A 23180-nucleotide genomic window follows, 5' to 3' on the forward strand; every position below is an offset into this window, starting at 1 on the left:
TTGGCGGGTCAGCTGGTAGGATGACCAGTGGCAGGACGATCATGAAATGGGATGTGCCCTTTAAAAAAGGGCGAGCATCCACCGATGGGGACGGGAAGCAGGTCTGCGTTAGAGTCCAGGACCGAAGTCCAAAGGACTTCGTTGCAGCGCAAGGTTGCACTGGTAGATTGGTAGGTCAGCTGGCAGGACAATCAGGAACTGGGATGTGCCCTTTGGAAGGGCGAGCATCCACCGATGGGGACCGTAAAAGGTCCATGTTAGAGTCCAGGACCGAAGTCCAAAGGACTACGTTGCAGCACCAGGTTGCGCTGGTAGATCGGTAGGTCAGCTGGCAGGACGATCAGTCTGCGCTGGAAGGTCTGCTTGATCCTCCGAAGAGGTGTCTCTATGAGAGGCCTCTCCCGCGAACGAGAGAGGAGAATATTTCGTAGAAGAGACTTGAAGACACCCGTGATGATGCCCCTTAGGGCCGGTGGATCAGCATGCTGACCTTAGCAGTAGCGATCCTCCGATGAGGAGTCTCTAAGAGTGGCCTCTCTCGCGAACGAGAGAGGTGAACACTTCGTAGAAGAGACTTGCCAAGACCGTGCTCCGCCCCTGAAGGAAGAGAAAACTCAGCAAGGGGGGAGAAAAGTCTGGCCGAAGGGCAGCAACAGCAGTCGGAGACGATGAATTTACAGTATTAAGATATGGGAAGTTCTCCCTCTGAATGGAAAAACAACCTCACACCTGGGGAGGAAACTTCCCTCGCAAGGGAAGTTGTCCAACCCCTGGAGGCAAACCTCCTTTAGCGTTCCATGATGATCTGAAGTGCTGGCCATGTTGTCACGGGAGTACTTCTAAGAGAAGGGATGACGCCCATGACGACGTCCTCTGAGGGACGGCAGTGACATCAGATTCCCCACGCATGAACAGAACAGCTCTGCTTCGTTGGGACTCTTTAGTCGAACGAAGAAAAACTGCATAGTTAACTGGGAAAATAAAATTAAATAATTATTTAACAGAAATTCCCTAAGGAGGAACTCCGAAGAGGAACCCCGAGGGATCAATATAAAATAAGAATTAAGTATTGCGCCCTTCCTTCCCCAGACGACATCCACGGGTGAAGGGGGGGGGAGTGGAGTAACTGTAATAAAAACAGAATTATAATTATTCAAATCAGCTATGAATATTCACTAATAGTGAGAACCACTGACCCTCCGAAGGGAAGTGTTCCCCACGGAGAAAGCTGACAAGTTAAAATACAATTAGATTTTCACTAAAAAAAAAAAAATAAATTGAGACAACCGGAAGAGCAACCTAGCCCGCGCACGGGAAAGGAGCTTCCGCAATAGTACGCTGTTGTAGTAAAGGTGAACGACCTCGAGATGAGAGAGACCGTAATCAATCTTTGAAAGGTCACATTCCCTTCGCTCAGAATCCAAGTTTCCCGTAGGAAAAGAGGAAAAGGCGAAGACAATAGTTGAATTAAGAGGGTCCAGGCGATGACGATTCCCCTTCGGCGGCCGAGTTAACGGAAATATGCCGACAGGAAGACCGATGGACCAGAGAGGGAGAGGTTATTCCCCACTAAGTGGAACTGTGGTGGCCTTGCTACTACGCAAGTGTCGTTGTCGTATATGTATCACACACACAGCACAAACACTGAAAAGGAAACTTACCACATTTCTATACACATATATATACATAAATATTAAGAATGTTTATATATATATATATACAAGTATAAGAAAAAGTAAGTTAAAAGACAAAAATTAATGGAAGTCCAATATAGGCGAGGAGGGAAAGAGGACACGACCGCTCTCGTTCCAAGCCAAAAGTAAAGTGACTAAATCACAGGTGTGTGAACGGGAGTTGTAGCAAGCTACCCAACCTCCCCCCACCCCTCTAACTAGCGGTGTGGGTAGTTAACACTCGCTAAATTTTAATGGCTCGTCATTTCAGCTCCGCCGAAAGTATAACCCCTAATAAATAGCGTGGCTTGTATTCCAGTTACGGAACAAATTCTAGTTTTAGAGCTAGAGGACGATAAAACCAAGCTTCCAGAGAGAAGCAATATAAACATCAGGAGAGGTTCATAAAAATAAACTCTATATTAAAATGTAATGAAACTAGTTTGGATATTCTCTACTCCAAAGCATAAGCAGACCATAACCTTACAGAAAAAATGTAGGAAATCTTACTTAACCATCACAAGTAATAGCGGCAATGAACAAAAGCACTTGTGAGAAGAAATGTCAGCAAACTGCAATGATAGCTAAGGGAAAACTGAAAATGTTGTTCACCCGTCAATACCATGGACCAACATTCGGTATCCACATTATTTTTCCATTGCAGGCTTCTCAATCAGCTTTGCAAACCTGAAATATTTAGAAAGATTAATTCAATACATCAGTCTGAGCACCTTACACTTTATACAGAACCCTGACAATTATGAACAAAACAAGGAGGATCACCCTCTAGTGGCCATCTCTCTAAAACATCCACGACGTCTCAGGGTTAAGCGATGATTACTAAGCTTTCTATAAATTTCTTCCAGAGATTTCTAGATGTAAAAGGCAATAATAAATTGCTCTGATATATAACCTTACTGACAAAATCACAGTAATTCAATAGATTATACAAAGTATTATACAGTGATACCTCTACATACGATCTTAATTCGTTCCAGAAACTGCTTCGTATGTTAAAACGATCGTATGTTGGAGCAAATATTCCCATAAGAATACATGGTAATTTATTTAATTCGTTCCTCAGCCTAAAAACCCATAATAAATCCTTAATAAATGGCTACACATAATTACACATGAAATTAATACAATACCTGTATAACAAACGGATTTTGAGCGAAGCGAAAAATCTATTTTTGGGTGAGATGGCCATGTCGTCCTGATGGAAGTTCCTAAAGGGTAGCTTCCTTGGGTATATAAAACTACGGCGATATTCCCAGAGAATTTATCTTAAGGTACTCAGAATTCTAACTCCTGGAGCGAATATCCCTAATAAAAGAACCAGGGATATCGCGAAATATCAGAAGACGTATTCTTGACACGCCACATAGCAATCTGCACCCCGAACAGAGTTAACACTTCGAAGGGGTCAATTGGCAAGAATACGAAAAACGAGAAAGAAAGGAGAGCCGCTCGCAAGGTATCTCTCCTCTCCCGTTTCGTAACTCTACACTAGACCAGCTTCGTAAGAATATATATATATATATATATACAGTATATTATATATATATATATATATATATACATATATATATATATATATATATATATATATATATATATATATATATATTTATATATATATACAAAGAGAGAAAGAGAGAAAGAGAGAGAGAGAGAGAGAGAGAGAGAGAGAGAGAGAGAGAGAGAGAGAGAGAGAGAGAGAGAGAGAGAGAGAGGAACTGGTCTTTTGAAGTACAGTAATTTGAACATTTGCCTTGCCGCCCTATTGACCTTAAAAGTGTTCAGGCAAGATTTATTAAAACTTATTGATCCTCAGAGAACCAGCATGTAAACATCTTATATAAGCTATCCTTCAAGGGGAAATTACTTTTTGTAAGGAAATTCTATAGATGTAGGGATTTTCAAAGATTGAAATAAAGTTATCCATGTAATCAATATACCTTTGATATTTTGCCTTGGGAGTATACATACGTTATATTACCTCTGATGAGAAGTTCTTAATCTTTTTTTAAGTTAAGGATGCTGAGATTCAATTAGGATAAGGAATCCTGTGGGCTTGATCATCATGAAATTCCCCAGAGATGAAGACACGCCTCATATCATTCATCTCATCAGCTAATGCACTCTTGACGCAGTCACTCTATCATCTTTTTTTTTTTAATGAATTTACTTGATCTGTCCACCTTATGAGATACAGTGGTTTATTCACATGAGATATGAAGAGGTATGCTAATAGTTTATATATTTCGACTCCGTTAGAAAAAAAAAAAAAACGTAATCTTAATTGGATATTCCCGTAAAAAATATACTATTCTCAACCGTATTTCAGTTAAATACAGACGACCGTAATTTGCCCTTACTTTGTTATTACCTTATAAGGGTTTTTGACAGTAATATCACTCTTTTTCGTTAATATAGCCGTTTTTAAAACGGTAAAAAATGCTGGAAAAAAATATTGCCAGACATTTATCGTTTTTTTATTGCTTTGTAATGATTATATAAAGAAAATATTTTCCCTGATAATTTATCGTTTTTTTATTGCTTTGTAATGATTATATAAAGAAAATATTTTCCCTGATAATTTATCGTTTTTTTATTACTTTGTAATGATTATATAAAGAAAATATTTTCCCTGATAATTCATCATGTTTTCATGGCCGAAAACTGACAGATTCTGGGCGGGATAACTTGAAAGATAATTGGATAAAATTTCTAATCATTAAGCGGTTGTTAATTTTTGATGAAAATTTTTAATCCTACGATACATCAAGACGACAAAAAAATCATACTTATATTTCAGGTGGAATTAATGTTTTTGCAACCTTTTATTGTTTTTGATATTATGAAATACATAGAATGAAAGAAATAGAAACTTTGATTTTGGCTATAAACCACCAAATTGGATATATTTAATTTTTTTTTTTTTGCATTAGTATTACCATTCCATCCTGATATCATAATCATCTTTGAATGTAATATATATATATATATATATATATATATATATATATATATATATATATATATATATATATTTATATATATATATATATATATATATATATATATATATATATATATATATATATATATACAGTATATATATATATATATATATATATATATATATATATATATAATATATATACAGTATATATATATATATATATATAATATATATATACAGTATATATATATATATATATATATATATATATATATATATAGTATATATATATATATATATATATATATATATATATATATATATATGAGACAGTTCACAAAACTGTAAGTGACAAATATCTAATTAAGGTAAAATTTCCACAGTAAACAAAAATGAAAGTCTAGATAACATTCGCTTTTGTATATAATGTATACTTGTTTGGCGTAAAAAGTAAATTAAAAAGTTTAATCATATAAAAAGAAACTTAACAAACTAAAAACAAAGCCACAAATAAGCAAAGCATTATTAATGTTTAGTTAGTATTATCAAAAATCTAATAAATACCTATCGTTGTTATTTACCAAAATTCTAGAAATTTAAAAGAAAGTGAACGAAAAGTTTCCTCTGTACTTCCTTACAATTCCATTAACCAGGTATACAAAAAAATAAGATTTAAAATTTGGTTATTAAATATCTGATAAAAGCGGTTTTAACAATATTCCTATTGTTAAAATTCTTACAGAATATGATCTTTGATGAGTTTTTCCACTCTATACAATATGGTTGAAACTTTTCGTATAAACAAATATAACAGAACATTTTTCGCGTCTGAACAGCATAAAGTAATGATGTTTTATACGGTTATCAATGAAGTCTAAGCCAATTATTTCTTATTATACCAATTACACCGAATATTGTAAATAGAACCATTATTTTCCTTGGGGGAATTATCACGGCAATGAATAGGTTATCACTGGCCTATAATTTTTGCAGGCTCGTGTCGTTGTGGGTAACTACTATAATAGGACTTAAAGGGAGCAATTGAATTTAAGAAGAAACTAAAGACATTACTTTTCACAAGATCATATGATTTGGAAGATGCTACAATCAAAGAATTGTATAAGTTATAATGAAAATGTTTCGTTAGATGATTGATATGGACCCGCCCGAGTAGTAGTTCACTCGACTTCAGTGGAGAGTTGGATTTAAACCCAAAACAAGTAAAATCAAGTAAAAATAAGACAGTTTGTTGACGGGGGGAAATTAATATAATATCTACCGCTCAATTACTCATAAATGTTCCTTATTATTTGATCTTTTATATAAAGAGCAGTTAGATATAATCCCTTTCAATTGTCGAGAATTTTTAAACCGGCACTGGGGCAATAGCTATGTGTTATTGAGCAGAAGGCAAAGATTTTCTTTCTTGTGCTCTACAGATCATAGTGTAAAAATTGGGCTTTCTTACATTTAGGATTTTCATGATTGATGTATTCCTCCATGCCAGGATTTATGCCAGCATCCTCTTCTTAGCTATTTTGATTATGAAAATGTTGATTAAGTTTCAAAGAGAACAAAGTAGGCTATAGGCTATGGGTCCACGGCATTATATGACAGTTGACTCTCCACTTGGTTCTAAAGCATGTCACTTCCCATTCGATATTATAATATAGGCGAATTACGAAATCATTGACATAACACAATTTAAAAGAAATAACACTAATAGGCTACTAACATTTTATTGAGAACGGGCACAATCTCACCATCTAAACAGCACACAGTTCATACGTAAATATTCAAAATAACAACTATCATATCGCCAATCAACTTCTCGTACGTCTGCCAGTGAAGTAGCTCAGTGGAATTATGTAAAGAACCTTGGGCTGTGTAACTAAAGTATATTCTAGTACCACTACCGTTCTGAACATCTGATTCGTTCAATCTCGCTCATTCTTGTGGAGGAGAGGGATCGTTTACCTTAGTCGCAAAAGGTTATCAGTGGTGTTAATTGTTATAATCGGACTATTCACAGCAGAACGGATACAAGGTAATTTACATAATATTCTCCCCCCTACAGATATAACACAATAAATGTCAGGTCTTGAGCATGTAAAACATAAATGAAAGCTCTTCGAATATTAGATAAGCTGTATAGGGAATGAGTTGAAACCTATGCATGCATGAGTGGTTAAATGATAGCCTACCCAAGATAAAATATAATGATGCGGAAATTAATTGTTAATGAAGTCATTTTTATAATGTTAATGAAATTGATATTGTGAACGAAAAGTGACATGTGTTGATGAATTTGCTATGAATTGCACTGGTGTAATAAAATTAAATGAAAAAAAGAAAAGGCAGAATTAGAAAGCTCCTCTGTTGAAAATATAGATATATTAGATATGGATTACATTAGACCGATAAATTGTCAACGAGAATTGGGAATGAGAATTGCTGGTGATGGAAACATGATTAGCATCGACGGAGAGAAATAATGATAAAGGACTGAAATAAGTTGTAGTCCAACGGTCAGAATAGATACAAATATTTCAATCAACTGATTTTAAAGCTTTCTCTCACCATGAACTAATAAGCTATCAAAGATACTTGAAACCCAGATCAAGGAAAGATTAAAGTGATATAAATCGACTGAGACGCGAAAGAATCTCGGACCTACCAACCCTTCCGCACTACACTCGATTCTCCCGCATTTAGATCAAGTCTCCTACACTCTAAGTTCGTAATTGTCAATAATGCTTAATTCTTAGTAAAATAATTATTTCCTGTAATATTTTAATAAAAATTGTTCAACACAATCATATCAACAACGAAAAGAAAAAGAAAATATGTGTAGCATATGGTTTGGGAAGGGGGGAACACTGGGGGAGGAACGATCTAGTGCGAGGATAATTGATAGTAGTAGAAGTAGTGGTAGTAGTAGTAGTAGTAGTAGTAGTAGTAGTAGTAGTAGTACCAAACATACTTGCTAATGTGGAGACCTATAGTGAGCTAAAGATCCGGAAAACTTTCAATATAGGATTATAAGAAATATGTATGAACAACCTGCCAGTACTCCTTAATGGGACATCCTTGCAGAAACAGAAATATAGCCAGTGCCTTGCAAAATAGAATATATATGAAAAAATGAAAAAAATAATGCTCTTCCATAACATCATAAACTGATGAAAAGAGACTTGTAAGAGAGATAATTGAGGATCAGTTGAAGAACCCTTATGGAAAGTGCTGGGGTAAGAGCATAGAAGAAATTGGTTGTAAATATGGGATGGAAGTTGAAGAAATAAGAAGTTGTGGGAAAAGGACCCTGAAAAAAAAAATCAAGAAAAGAGTTATGAGAAAAGATAGAAGAAAACATTAAAGAAAAGAAGAAAGTGATGAAAAATTTAAGATTTATTGAAAGAAATAGCCCTCAGCCTTATATCAGAGAAATGCATCTGGATAAGGCAACCCTTGTAATGAAGACATGATTAAATATGCTCATTTTGAAAGCAAATTTCAGGGAAAAATAGGAAGATGATGTGTGTGACCTTTGCAAAGATTAATAAGATACCACCGAACATTTATTTTCATGCCCCAAATTAGGACAGTTAAAGAAAATAAACATAAGTGAAGGTATATTGCAAAATCCTATAGCAGGGATCTGGTTGAATACTTAAGTAGGGCAATACGTATGAAAGAAGAATTTAAGAAGTCCAAACTAACCACAATTGGTTGCCAAAACTGATCGTGGCAGGGTGTTATCCTTGCTGATTTCAAGGTGGAATGGGATAAAAGTAAAGATTGAGAATCTCATTATTAATCTATTTATGGTACAGGAAAAAAAACTTAATTGCAATAATAAAAATAAGCTTAGAAGCTTTGCACCTTTCTGATAACCTTGCTATATGGAATCAATTAAGACAACACTTTAAACATTGATGGACCAAAAATCAGAGAAAATGACATACGCTGACAAAGTTAAGGAAAAAAAATCTTCTAGTAATTAAATCAACAAATACAACTGAAATTACTGAAAGAAAACACGAGGTCGAACAGGCACTTAAAGACATTCAAAACTTAACAAGAGGTCAACTTCAAATGGAAATGTAAATTTTGCTAACAAAATTATCAGAGAAAAGGCTACAAACAAAATTCAGACATTGGTTGCTGACACTGAAACCAGAAAAAAATACGCAATGTGTACAATGATGAAGATGAAGTAGTAAATGTCATGATTCAAAGAAATCATCACCTGGATCAAATCCTGAACATAGTAGAGAAGATAAGTGTGGTACTGAAAAAACATGCTGCAGGTGGGACTACCCACTATGTGTTGAATGTGATCCTCAAGTTCGAAAGGCTATTCATGATAATGGTGACAAAGTTATATTGCGATGGGGCACTCATGACATACGTGATAGGTACCACGTGATCACCTGCTACCACTGTGGAATGATCTTCCTAATCGGGTAGTTGAATCAGTAGAACTTCAAAAGTTCAAAGTTGGAGCAAATGTTTTTATGTTGACCAGGCTGACATGAGTCTTTTTATTGTTTGTATTTGACATATCTGTTTTTGACGTTGTTAATAGTTTATATAGGACATATCTGTTTTGACGCTGTTACATGTTTTAGAATGATATGTTGTTTATTTATTCTCATCATTTATTCATTTTTTTATTTCCTTTCCTCACTGGGCTATTTTTCCCTGTTGGAGCCCTTGGGCTTATAGCATCTTGCTTTTCCAACTAGGGTTGTAGCTTGGCTAGTAATAATAATAATAATAATAATAATAATAATATGGACATCTTGTAAAAGACTGTAAGTTTAAAACTGACGATAAAGTCTGTGGGAAATGTTCAGAAAAACATTCCACCCAAGAGTGCAACTCGCATATGCCAAAATGTATTAACAGCACAAAGTTGAACAAACCAAACGACCACATAGTAAATTCAAGAAATTACAAAGCTTTAAACTTGGAAATGAAAAGACTGGCAGAAAATACTGATCATGGATACTGGAGATGTCATAAACTGTGGCTACGTAAATATACTATCTGTTGGTAATAAAACTATTCAAATTTGAGAATTGATACACGAGAAATACTTGTACATACTAGCATTATCTGAAACATGGTTAATTAACTTTGACAAGGCTAAGATCACTAAAATGACCCGCCCCAGAAATACCTTCGTTCACATTCCGAAAGAGGGTATGTCTAGTGGGGGTGTCGGACTCTTTATTCATAAAGGTTTCTCAAATCTCAAAATGTTAAAAAGAACAAATGTAGCAAGCTTTGAATATATAAAAATGAACCTTACGCAAAAAAAAAAGAAAAAAAAACATTGTAATAGTCCACAAACCTGCGAGAACGAATACTATTATCTTCCTTGAAGAATTCAGTGGACTCACCGAGATTTTATATATATATTTATATATATATATATATATATATATATATATATATATATATATATATATATATATGTATATATATATATATATATGTATATATATATATATATATATATATATATATATATATATATATACATATATATATATATACTGTATATATATATAATATATATATATATATATATATATATATATATATATAATATATATATATATATATATATATATACATATATATATATATATATATATATATATATATATATATATATACATATATATATATATATATATATATAATATATACATATAAATTATATATATATATATATAATATATATATAATATATAATATATATATATGTATATATATATATATAATATATACATATAAATTATATATATATATATATATATATATAATATATATATATATAATATATATATATATATATATATATATATATATATATATATATATATTATATATATAATATATATATATATATATATATATATATATATATATATATATATATATATATATATATACACATACAAGTTGGAAGAAGTGGAGAGACAAACTACTACTCGACGCGTCGAGAATTGCTATTGATGGATAGTTGAATGGAATGATGCAGGTGCTCCAATAATTACGGAAGTAATAAACTGATGAGGTTTTCTGGGTCTAGCCTCTTGCGTCGGTAGCCTAACCTGACTAAGGAAGTCAATTCGCCAAGCCAGACGGCCACCGACCACAGACGAATACTCTGATGTTCTGTCCTAAACTCAAAACCGGGCTCTGCGGTTGAGGGAAGGGACAGGAACACCCTAGCTTAGATTTACTCGAATAACATTCAAGGTAAAGCCGACTAGGGTTAGCCTAGGCTAACTCAGAGGGAAAGGGATTGCTCTTAAATCTTCCAAGGAGATTGGTATCGCTTTAAAAAGAGTAGGAGGTGTCAGTCTCCACTTAGTAAAACGATACAAGAGCAATCGGGGACATGTATGAAAGTATACTAAAGCCCCTAGGCTAGTAGCCTAGGGGCTGTGAAAATCGATACCGAAACTCTCTCGTATACTATCTTGGAAGGGGAAAATTTTTATACAGTAATATCTTATATGTATAAAATATTGCCTAAAGCTTCAATAAATTATCACACTAGGAAAAACTATACCATGCATGAGTGTAAAATAGGTGCCTAGGCTAGGAAGCCTAGCACCCTAGCACGAGTGGGGCTCGGTAAATAATTGCCAAATCCACGGTACAATCGGCATAATATAAAATTTCCAAGCTAAAATTGCTAAATAGCTAAATTTATTAAAGCGAAATATACCGGGAAGGTCATTCTGGCTAACTAAATGGCACATGCATATCGAAGACTGCGTTCATGACGCCATCCGGTTAGGGAACAGCTCTTGATACGTTAATTAAGACTTTAATCGATGAGGAAACTGGCAAGAGATTACATTTATACAAATTAAAGATAGTACTCAACTTTCCAGAGGCAGATGAGGCTGGAGAAAGCATCATTACGGCTGAAATAATCCAAAATAGTGAAAAGGCACTGGGAAAAACACCGAGCTAGGATTGCTACGAGAGAAAGAATGACAAGATGGCACCGGGACCTGACGTCATACTGGCGCCCAACTATAGTACATGTAGGAGCGTTGCCTTAATAACGGCCCACCTACAATTCTTGCCACTTTCCCCTCTCGAAGCGTAAACGCTATTAGGGGTGTAGATAGCTATGTGGCGTGTCAAGAATACGTCCTCTGATATTATGCGATATCCCAAAGGGCGAAAGCCAGGGATATTCACGCCAGGAGTTAGAATTCTGGATACCTTAAGTAAAATTCTCTGGGATATATCACTGTAGTTAAATATAACCTAGGAAGCTACTATGAAGGAACTTCCATCAGGACGACATGGCTATCTCACCCAAAAATAGCGAAAATTTTCTGGGAATGCACAGTATACTCCTGTACTAAAAGTAATTGTGAAGATTACTTCTGAAATTTGTTATATATTTTATCTTGATGTTGTTATTGCGTAATGCCCATTTACCGTATAAATTCAGTTACAAGGAGAAAATGGTTTCAAGTACATGAAAAATAGCTCTAAAATAGCTTAAAATTACTGACCCCCAGCTGCTTTGGTTATGTTTTCCAACCCCCCCTTTTTTGAACTTGCTGGATCTGTGCTTGCAACTGATTAATGATACACCACATACACAGAATTAACGAGATTTAACAATATAACACAAGAAGACATTACCAGGATTATCAAGAGAGCCAAGAAAACTAACTGTGCGATTAATTCTATGCCAATATCTGAAGTAATTTAAGAGAGCAACTTCTCTAGTCTAGCCGAAATAATAATGAGAATAGCAAATGCAAGCATTGATGAATGTAAGTTTCCCAAATCTAAGAAAATGGCTATAGTCACACCAGTTCTGAAAAGTGCTCTGGATGACCAGGAATTAAGCTCATATAGACCTATTTCGAATCTATCCTTTGTTTCAGAAGTGCTACAATACGTAATTCTTGAACAACTTGTCAGCCACTTAGAAGTAATAGAAGCTTTGCCAGACAACCAATCTGCTTACAGAAAACAGTACTCTACGGAGACCGCCATATGTTCTGTTGTAAATGATATGTGGGAAATGATGGATGAAAATAAATGTGGTATTATATATAATATTACTCGATCTTAGTGCTGCTTCTGATACAGTTATGTATAAACTGTTACTAAATGATCTATGGTCCATCAGCGTTGAAGATCAAGCTTTCGAATACCTGAAAGACTATTTGGTTGGCAGAAATTACTGTGTGTAAACTGTAAACTCATTCACCATATGAACCTTTAACGGAGGGGTACCTCAGGGGAGTGTAATGGGCCCAATCATATTCTACATCTATACTATTGGTCTATCGGAAATACTTCAAAGGCATGGCGTGAAGTTCAAACTATTTGTGGATGATGAACAATTTTACTTCTCCATAATGATGTAGATGACACTACTGAAACTCTAAACTGAATCCTTGATAGTGTTAGAGAATGGATGACAATTAAGTGACTAAAATTAAATGAGAACAAAACTGAGTTTATGGTGGTGGGAAAGAGAACCATTGTGAGAAGCTTAGGTGACATTCAAATAGAAATAAATAATGACTCTGCCGATATCTAGTAAAGTTCGTCATCTAGGCGTATTTCTTGACTGCAACTTGTCTCTCAATGCCCAAATTAATAATGCAGTAAAAGCTGCTGGTTATCATCTAAGAAATATTGATTTTATGAAAAAAAAAAGAAAAAAAAGTACCTGGATGAATATTCTGTTAAGAAACTTTTGATAAATTGTGTAATTACCAGAACTGACTACTGTAACTCCATCCACTACAATCTACTAAAAGTACAACTTGAGAAATTACAAAACATAATAAAAAGAGGAGCAAGACTGATAAAAGGTGCCCCACCTAAAAAAAGGATCATTCCTATACCAATTGATCTACATTGGCTGCCGATTAAAGCGAGAATTGAGTTTGAAATATGTACAATAACCCAACAAGCTATCAGAACCGGTTGTCCAAAATATTTAAGAGAAATGCTTTCTTCAACTGTTGCCTTTTCTACATTACCTTTGCACAATTCAATTGCTTTTCCGCTGGTCTCATCCTTTCTTTCCGTGGGTAGGTGAGGGAACTCTCCTTCTTTAAACTTATACCTTACATCTTCGTATCTGCAGTCTTTGGCTATGTGACCTATTCCCCACACCGAAAGCATGTCCGTGGCAGCCCATTATTTAAGATAGTCAAGGTAAATCCTAAAACCGTAATTGATGATGGGACATTCTCTTTTAGTCTCATGCGGGCTGTCCTGACTCCCGTCAAAAACCCTTGGAATAGTCCGTCAGCATATCTGTTTAGCCCGATTCCTTCCACTTTTCCATGTTTCGATATAGCCTCGATCAGCTTTTCATCTGGGAATCCGAAAGGAGCATTGCTTATTGAAACATACGTAATGGAGATGCTAAGATTCACTATCTTTACATTTCCTAACTGGTCTGAGCATACTTCTTTGCCTTCATAATTTTCCCTGAGATCATTAAACATGTTTGGTACTACTTTCACAATGAGTCTGTTCTTATTTATAAATTGAACTCCTATAATCGAGTTATGAACCAAATTCATGTTATCAAATAACATTTTGCTAAGAATATCCATAGTAGGTATGCAGTAAACTGCAGCTCAAAGGAGTCCTTCACCTAAACGGTGTTGAGTATGACCCCATGCTGTTACACTGAAAATAGTCACTGAAACGGTCAATAGATGGCAGCACCGTCGCCACCGTCTAGCGCAGACTTATGACACCCCGAGGGAACACAACTCAAAATAAGAGAAAATCACGAAGTTTTCAAGGTTTATAACTGCACTGTCACTTGACCCACCTTCTCTATGCCTACTTCAACACTAATGGCACATATTCACCGAAATCTCACAACATTTTCTCGGCGAAACTGCAGCTATGGCCCCAGAAATAAGCAAAAATGACCAGATGCAGCAGGAAACTGTTGTTTACATACAAGCTTCTTCTTCTTCCTCCCCCTATAATACCCTATTAAGAATTTTATTTATAATAATTGGCAACAGTCTGCATGTTTCCCTGCAGGTCTTATGGCCACATTTACCTAGCTTTAGTTTTTGGGTAGGCGGCACTGGTTGAGAGAACTTGTTCCCTGTGTCTACACTCTCTCGATCCTCTAGAAGGAAACTAATTCTGTTCTAACTTCTAATATTGACATTTGACAGGTAGACCTTCCTTTCCTACCGCCTTACGTTTCTTCTAGGCTTTAGTGTTTACGACTGTCTTATGTTTTTACTTTGTTTATTGTTTAGGATAGTTCTGCCAATTCTATTTCATCTCACTTGGATTTTACCTCTATTTCTAATCTTTCCCTTTTAAGAATTTTTGTGTTTTCTGATAGTTTTCCTCGACCTTTAGAAAATTGCTCAGGAGCTGATTTTAATATAAATTTTGTTGAATTACTATCATTTCCTTTTTTATTTGATTCTATTATGTCATGCAGCTAGTAATATCTATTTTGTATTGCTAAGCTAAACTCTCTATTACAAATCAGCTTCTTTCCTTTCTCTCCTTAGATATAGACAAATTTTGATTTTCACAAATCTTTGGTCACTTGACTTCAATTTGATGAACACTGTTACCTCTTTAACTAAATTAACTTTTTTACTGAGAATAAAATCTATTTCATCATTCGTTTCGGCGAGTGAATTTCTCCATGTCCATTTTCTATGATAATTTTCTTTAAATAACTATTAATGATTTTTAGAAAAAAAAGGATGTCTCTTTTGTTATTTCTTCTGCCTACTCCAAATATGGCTACAACTGATTCTCCTTTATTCTTACGACATACCTTAAGTGAAAATCTCCCAAAACAAATACAAATAGAGTCTTATGGCTTTTCAAAATATCTCCAGATCTTCATAAAAAGTTTCTCTTTCTTGCTCTGGATTGAGTGTTGCTGGTGCATACTTTTTATTCAGTGATAATAAATCCTGCAATATAGATTCTTTTATGTTACCTGCACTACTTTTATCAATAAGAAAACACACTCTTTGTTCATTTCATATCTTCTGAAGCAAAACATACGGTCATCTTTTAACTCAATATAAGATTCCCCAGTTCTTCGGATTTTAGTAAATCCTATAGCATCCTAATTTATTTATCTCAGGTCTTTTGGTAATACAGGAAGGTCTTCCCTAGACAGGGTCTGGACATTGTACGTTGCGAAGTTTAATTTCCAAAAGTGTCCTTCACTCTTCCATATATATAAATATATGTAATATATATATATATATACATAATATTATATATACATATATATATATATATATATATATATATATATATATATGTATGTATGTATGTATATATATATATATATCTATATATATGTATATATACATATATATATATATATATATATATATAGATATATATGCATATATATATAATATATATACTGTATATATATGTGTATATATATAATATATATATATATATATATATATATATGTATATATATCTATAAATATAAACATTTACATTATATATATATATATACATATATATATATATATATATATATATATATATATATATATACATATATATATATCTTCTTCTTTGCATCTTTTCCCACTTATATATGAGGTCGATGTTTCTGGCCAGCGTTCTCTCTCTCTCTCTCTCTCTCTCTCTCTCTCTCTCTCTCTCTCTCTCTCTCTCTCTCTCTCTCTCTCTCTCTCTATATATATATATATATATATATACATACATATATACATATATACATATATATATATATATGCATATATATATACAGTATATATACATATGTGTATATATATTATATATATACACATGTATATATATATAATATATATATATATATATATATATATATATATATATATATATATATATATGCACTCACCTCCACATATACATTCTGTATGTATATATATATATATATATATATATATATATATATATATATATACATATAAATATATATATATATATATATATATATATATATATATATATATATACGTATATATGCATATATATATATATATACGTATATATGCATATATATATATATATATATATATATATATATATATATATATATATATATATATATACGTATATATGCATATATACATATATATATATATATATATATATATATATATATATATATATGCCGTCAACCTCTTCAATCCCAACTCCATAACCACCGGCATAGGCCGTCATGTACGAATAGATCCTCACTTCGATTCAATGGATAATGGAGTTGTTCTAAAAGGTACAAGATACTATTGCAAGAGAGGATGGACCGCCCAGGACCTACCAAGAGCTCTACTAAGAAGCTCCTTAAGGTGCTGAATTTCTCTCACCGCTCCGAAACCAACCCCTGGAGATATACAGAGCATATGCCTATGATGAATGGGAAACTATTTGTCTCAGAAAAGTTGGGGACCAAACTGATTGAAGATCTCGAATTCTGACCTAACTTTTCAGTTTACCCAGAATTCTACATGAGACTGCGAGATGATCATGCAACCCGTGAGGAAACGGTACCCAAAGAGATCATTGTCCTCAAACATGACAAGGCGCAAGCCATCATCCTGAAAACCTTGAAAGGAGCTGGGTACACCAACTCCAAAGTCTCAGGACTGAGCAAGAGACATTCCACATTTCTTGCTCCTTCCTCCATCTCTTTCCCCTGTTCAGAGAAAGCACTAAACTTCGCCGTCAAGGCAGTCGACAAGGGCAATCCTTGCCCAATCCTAGAGGAATGCAAACCATTCTCTGTAGCACTACCTGCCTGCGAGGAGAAGTGGGAGGATGTCCGTCTAACCTTCTCCGTCTCTAAGTTGGATCCAGAGATAGCAAACCAGCAGTTCAATGAGAACCTTCCGAAGTTGCTAGACCATCTTCTGAGGAGGGAACCGGAGACAAAAGAGAGATTAGCGGCCTCCCTTTCTCATCAGAACTGCCTGGAAATGAGTGCAGGTCTTTAGAACACCCCAGAAAGGATCATTTTCCTGGCTAAGTCCCACATGGGTACCCTTGTGAAAGACTTATATGCTTTCCTCAGAGCGAGGAGAGCTTGCAGAGAGTCTGTTTTGACCTCAGCAACCATAAGACACGAACCAAGGAAACTGATTACCTCGAACATCTAGGGTAAAGACCTTTTTCCCACTGGAACTGGTCCTAGAGATCATAGCCAGAGCAACCACGGGGAACGGGAACCTTCTCTAAAAGTGAGGCATGAGCTCAAAGAGGAAATCTTCCTCAGACGGAGGTCCCCAGCCTAAAAATAAAAAGGCAAGGAGACCATGCAGATCTGCACAACTTTCTGCCGTGACTACGACCACGAAGCCTCAGACCACTTTCACAGATAGTCCCTCAACAACTGGTGGCTCAGTCGCCAATGTTTAACCCCAACGTTGTGAGGCAATCGACTTCCTTTCACCTTAAGCCAGAAAGGAAATGGCCCTAAGAGAAGTTCACCCAGAGATAACTCCTCCCGGGGCCGAGTAGGACGTGGTCACGAAAACAAATCCACAGGACCCCACACCCAAAGAGGGGTTCCAGGTAAGAGGCAAACCGTATCACTGTCGGGATCGCGGGACCTTTGCTCCCTGGGCCCACAGTCTATTGACGAATAGACTCGGGTGGAAATGGAACAGAATTCCACACCGTTTTCCAAAATTCTTATAAAACTCCAGACCCCTCAAATTCCAGGGAAGACTGTTTTGTGTTCCCAAGAAAAACTCAGACAAACTCAGAGTCATTCTAGACTTGTCTCCATTCAACAAGTTCATCGAGAACAACAAGTTCTGGATACTTACTTGGCAACATATAAGGACCCTTCTACCAAAAGGAGCAAACACACCCTCAATAGACCCAACAGATGCTCACTCTGGCATCTTCTATTGAGCCGCCCTTTCTTCTCCTACCTAGGATTCATGCTACAGAAGAAGTGATTCTTCAGAGCAATGTCCTTTGGACTGAATACAGCCCCAAGGATGTTCACGAAGGCGGCAGACACAATCATCTAGCAGCTAAACTCCTAAGGAGTTCAATTACTAGCATATCTCGACGGTTGACCAGTATGGGCAGCATCCGAGACTACTTGTCTGCAGGCAGCCAACAAGGTGATCCAGTCTCTGGAACACCTGGGCTTCAACATCAATCGCAAGAAGTCTCGCCTTCCTCCAGCGCAGAAGTTCCATTGGCTAGGAATCCAATGGGACTTAAGAGTCACACCATCTCTCCATTCTATTCAAGAAGGGAAGAGAGATAAAGGGATCTGTCAAGAGGCTAATCCGTCACAAGAGGATTTCAGAACGCCAACAGGAAAGAGTATCGCACTCTCTCCAGTTTGCAGCAGTGACAGACCCAGTGCTAAAGGCACGTCGAAAAGATGCGTCAAGAGTCTGGAGAAGATACGCATCAAAAGCTCAAAGAGATCAACCAAGGCTGGGCCCAATCCTATTGCGCACGCTGTTAAGGCCGTGGTCAACAGCCAAGAGCCTAGCACGAACAATTCCCCTGCAATCACCACAACCATCAGTGGAGGTGCATTCCTCCTCGAAAGGATAAGGTGGCCATTCTCACGAGAGAAAAGTGCAAAAGAATTGGTCGTATTAGTTCAAAACCTTTCATATCGACGTTTAGGAAGCTCTGACAGTTCACCTGACGTTGAAGAGACTATCCCCTCGCAGAACAATCCACATCAGATTGGCCCTGAACAACGAAGGGATAGTAAAATGTCTAAATAGACAAGGCTCAAGATCATCTCACATAGGACATGTGATATTAGCCACCTTCCACCTGATAAGGAAGAAGGGATGGCACCTATCAGCAGTTCACCTACAAAGGTTCCACAACGTGACAGCGGATGCTCTATACAGGTGAAAGCCCATAGAGACAGAATGGTCCCTAGATGCAGACCCATTCTCCTTCACCTCTGAAAAAGTCCCGGAAATGCAGACTGACCTCTTCACAATGAGCGACAACAAGAAACTACCTCGTTATATAGCACCTTAGATGGACCCTCAAGCAGAGGCGATGGACATCACGTCCCTCGAACAGAACAAGTGGAACCACATTTACCTGTTTCCACCAACCATCCTTCTGCTAAGAGTCCTCGACAAGCTAAGATCCTTCAGGAGGACAGCAGCAGTAGTGGCCCCCAAGCGGCCCAAAAGCAACTGGTTCCCTCTAGTTCTAGAACTGAAACTGAAGCTGTTCCCTCTGCCAGACCCAGCATTATCCAATCTGGTCCAGAAGTCGACTGCTTGCGCTTCATCCTTGAGAACCAACAACCTACATCTCACGATTTTCTCGCCCTAACGGCAAACAAAAGGTTCAGAATCTCTAAGGATAAAGTTGACTTTATCGAAGAGTAAAAGTCAAGTTCGACTAGGAGACAATAGGAATCATCATGGAAGAAATGGGTGTCCTTTGTGAAATCAAAGGAACCGACAGAAATATCGATAGATTTCGATCTAGTTTTCTTCATATTCCTACTCGAACAAGGCCTGGCTTCCACTAAAATTACCTCGTGTATGTCAGCCCTAGTTAAACCACTTCTGTATACCTTTAGAGTGGACCTTTTTAGTGAAATCTTTAATAAGATCCTAAAAGCATGCACTAGACTCAAACCAGCAACCTCTCCAAAGCCCATCATGTGGTCTTTGGACAAGCCTCGCACCATGCTTCGAATCTAAACAATGAGAATTGTACTCTAGAGGATCTAACAGACTCAAGCCAGCAACCCCTCCAAAGCCCATCACGTGATCTTTGGACAAGTCTCGCACCATGCTGCGAATCTAAATAATGAGAATTGTACTCTAAGAGATCTAACACAGAAAGTTATTTTTCTGTTTGTCATAGCCTCAGGGGATAGAGTTAGTGAAATAATGGCCTTATCTACAAATGAAGACCATATTCAGTTCCTAGACAGGAGAACTGAATCTCTTTCCGGATCCTACTTTTCTTGCCAAGAATGAGCTACCCACTAAGAGGTGGGGTCCCTGGAGAATCTACCCACTGAAGGTAGATACCTCTCTGTGCCCAGTAGAGTGTCTTAAGGTCTATCTTCGAGGAACCTTAGACTTCAAGGGAGGACAGCTCATCAGAGGCGAAAACCTCAGGATCAAACCTACCCCTAAGACAACTGAGAGCAAAGCTCACCTACCTTATTCGCAGAGCAGATCCTGACAGTACACCCGCAGGTCACGATCCAAGGAAAGTTGCTTCTTCGTTGAACTTCTTCCAACACAAGGGCTTTGGAAGACTCCACTCATACATTGGGTGGAGATCATCCAGAGTCTTTTACAAACACTATACGAAGCAAGTACACGAAATAAACATGTTGTGGTGGCGGCGGGTAGTGTTATAAAACCCGTCGTCTAGCGCTGCAAAGAACAGTGAACTGCTTTGGGACTTTTCAGTGCATCGGGTGCAGGGGTACATTTACCCTCGAGTGCAAATCCCAACGATGATTAACACACTTTCCATATAGTTGCATATCTGACCAATAACACCAGTGCCGAGTGAACGTTGCGTCACGGTGTTCATGCATTCCCAAAATCTGTACAAGTCAGTCAGATTTGGTTTCACATCTCCATTGAGTGGCATCATTTCGATGAAATTACATATTTTTCTTTTTCGACAAGAGAAAATATGGAACCTGATTTGTTTTCAATGCTGGATCAGATTCATGCCCTATCGTAACTACATTTGATAAACTAGTTGCAAGGTAGAAATACTAAACATATTTGTGTCTTATTGCTGCTATCTCAGTTACAGATGAATAAAGCATACTAGAGTTTTAATTAAACCCTAGAAGGGCCCAACTTGAAATCAGAGTACAGATTTCCAAGGTATGTGAAAGGTAATCTCTAAGTTTTACTTTCCGTCCCAACCGAAAATCAAGCCTTGAATCTTTATTGTCGATGTCGACACTTTCCCTGCAGGGGGCAGGAAGCCCTAAGCCAGTTCCAAGCTTAGTGGAAATGACAGATAACGGTAATGTCATATATAGGTCTAAGAGACCAGATAAGGACCACATTCAAGGTAGAAGGCACTAACACAAACCCACAGACATAGTACTTTCAAGTTAAATCCCTGGTAAGCTTCCATCAGGACGACATGGCCAAGCCCAAAAAACGGATTTTGAGCAAAGCAGCTCTTCTAGGAGAAGGACACTCCAAAATCAATCCATTGTTCTCTAGTCTTGGGTAGTGCCATAGCCTCTGTACCATGGTCTTCCACTGTCTTGGGTTAGAGTTCTCTTGCTTGAGGGTACACTCGGGCACACAATTCTATCTAATATCTCCTCCGCTTATTTTGTTAAAGTTTTTCATAGTTTATATAGGAAATATTTTAATGTTGTTACTGTTCTTAAAATATTTTATTTTTCCTTGTCTACTTTCCTCACTGGGTTATTTTACCTGTTGTGGCCCCTGGGCTTATAGCATTCTGCTTTTCCAACTGGGATTGTAGCTTAGCAACTAATAATAACAATAATTAAGAAAATGGAAGGAAACCTTATTTTAGTGTGTCTGAGTGTTGTTGCTAAAGTATTCAAAACTGTAATTCTTACAATTATTTTGTGGTGGCAGAACATACAGAGCTATCTAACAAAGTGAAAGAATAGAATGAACACTGTTGAAAAACTATTGTAAATAGTTCAGCTGAAACTTCAAATATTATAGATTGATTTAGTATGAATGAGTTCATATAGACGTATAGAAAGCAAAATACTTCCAGATAAAAAAAGTAATTTTGCTTGCTTGCGTCATTATTATTACACATTTCATGTTGATAAGGTATGATTAAAAGTAATTAACACCCCTTTTATACATATACAATAGCCTACTATGAATCAAAATTCCAGAGAGACGAAGTGAGGAGGAACCACATCAAAATGACCCAACAATACAGCAGGGAAAAACTGAAAATGGCAGCTCCAGAGGAGCTGGATGGACTGAGGAAACGACTGGAGAAACAGTTACCACATTCATCACTGGTTCAATACTTTTCTTTGATGTTCTTTACATGTATTCTGTTAATTACGCATGTTAGATCTTACTTAATGCTTAATTAACTGTGGGCTCAACACTATTAACTGTTATTACTTGGATCTCGTCAGTCACTCAATTCAAATACATGGTTCAGCACCGATTCAATATTTTATACGTGCTGTCTGTCGGTTATTCTAAAGATGTTTACAACATTTAGTTATGTCAATGTTTTGTCATTTAGTCTTAACATGATCTTCACACGAGTTCGGACTTACTCTTTACTTAAAATCATATAACATATGACAAACTATTTGTCTTATATGTTATGTCAGTTACTCCTTTTAAATGCCCTTTACCACTAAATTGTGTTTTTTTATAAGCATTCAGTCAGTTTTTACATAAATTGCTCGTATTCAGCATTGCAAACTTTTCTTTATATCTTTTCTGTCAGTGACTTTATGAGAGAGAGAGAGAGAGAGAGAGAGAGAGAGA

The 23180-nt window shown here is 36.1% G+C and overlaps 1 protein-coding gene across 1 annotated transcript in view; it reads left to right on the forward strand.

The window, feature by feature from the left end:
* Window positions 1-6561: 6561 nt before the first annotated feature.
* Window positions 6562-23180, forward strand: part of LOC137634553 (uncharacterized) — a 27573-nt gene continuing 10954 nt past the window's right edge. The window contains exons 1-2 of the mRNA XM_068367004.1: window positions 6562-6688; window positions 22562-22693. Coding sequence (XP_068223105.1) covers window positions 22592-22693 — 102 coding nt within the window. The 5' untranslated portion in view covers window positions 6562-6688; window positions 22562-22591. The remainder of the gene's footprint in view (window positions 6689-22561; window positions 22694-23180) is intronic.

Source organism: Palaemon carinicauda, chromosome 44 (assembly GCF_036898095.1).
Source record: "Palaemon carinicauda isolate YSFRI2023 chromosome 44, ASM3689809v2, whole genome shotgun sequence".
Taxonomy (NCBI): domain Eukaryota; kingdom Metazoa; phylum Arthropoda; class Malacostraca; order Decapoda; family Palaemonidae; genus Palaemon; species Palaemon carinicauda.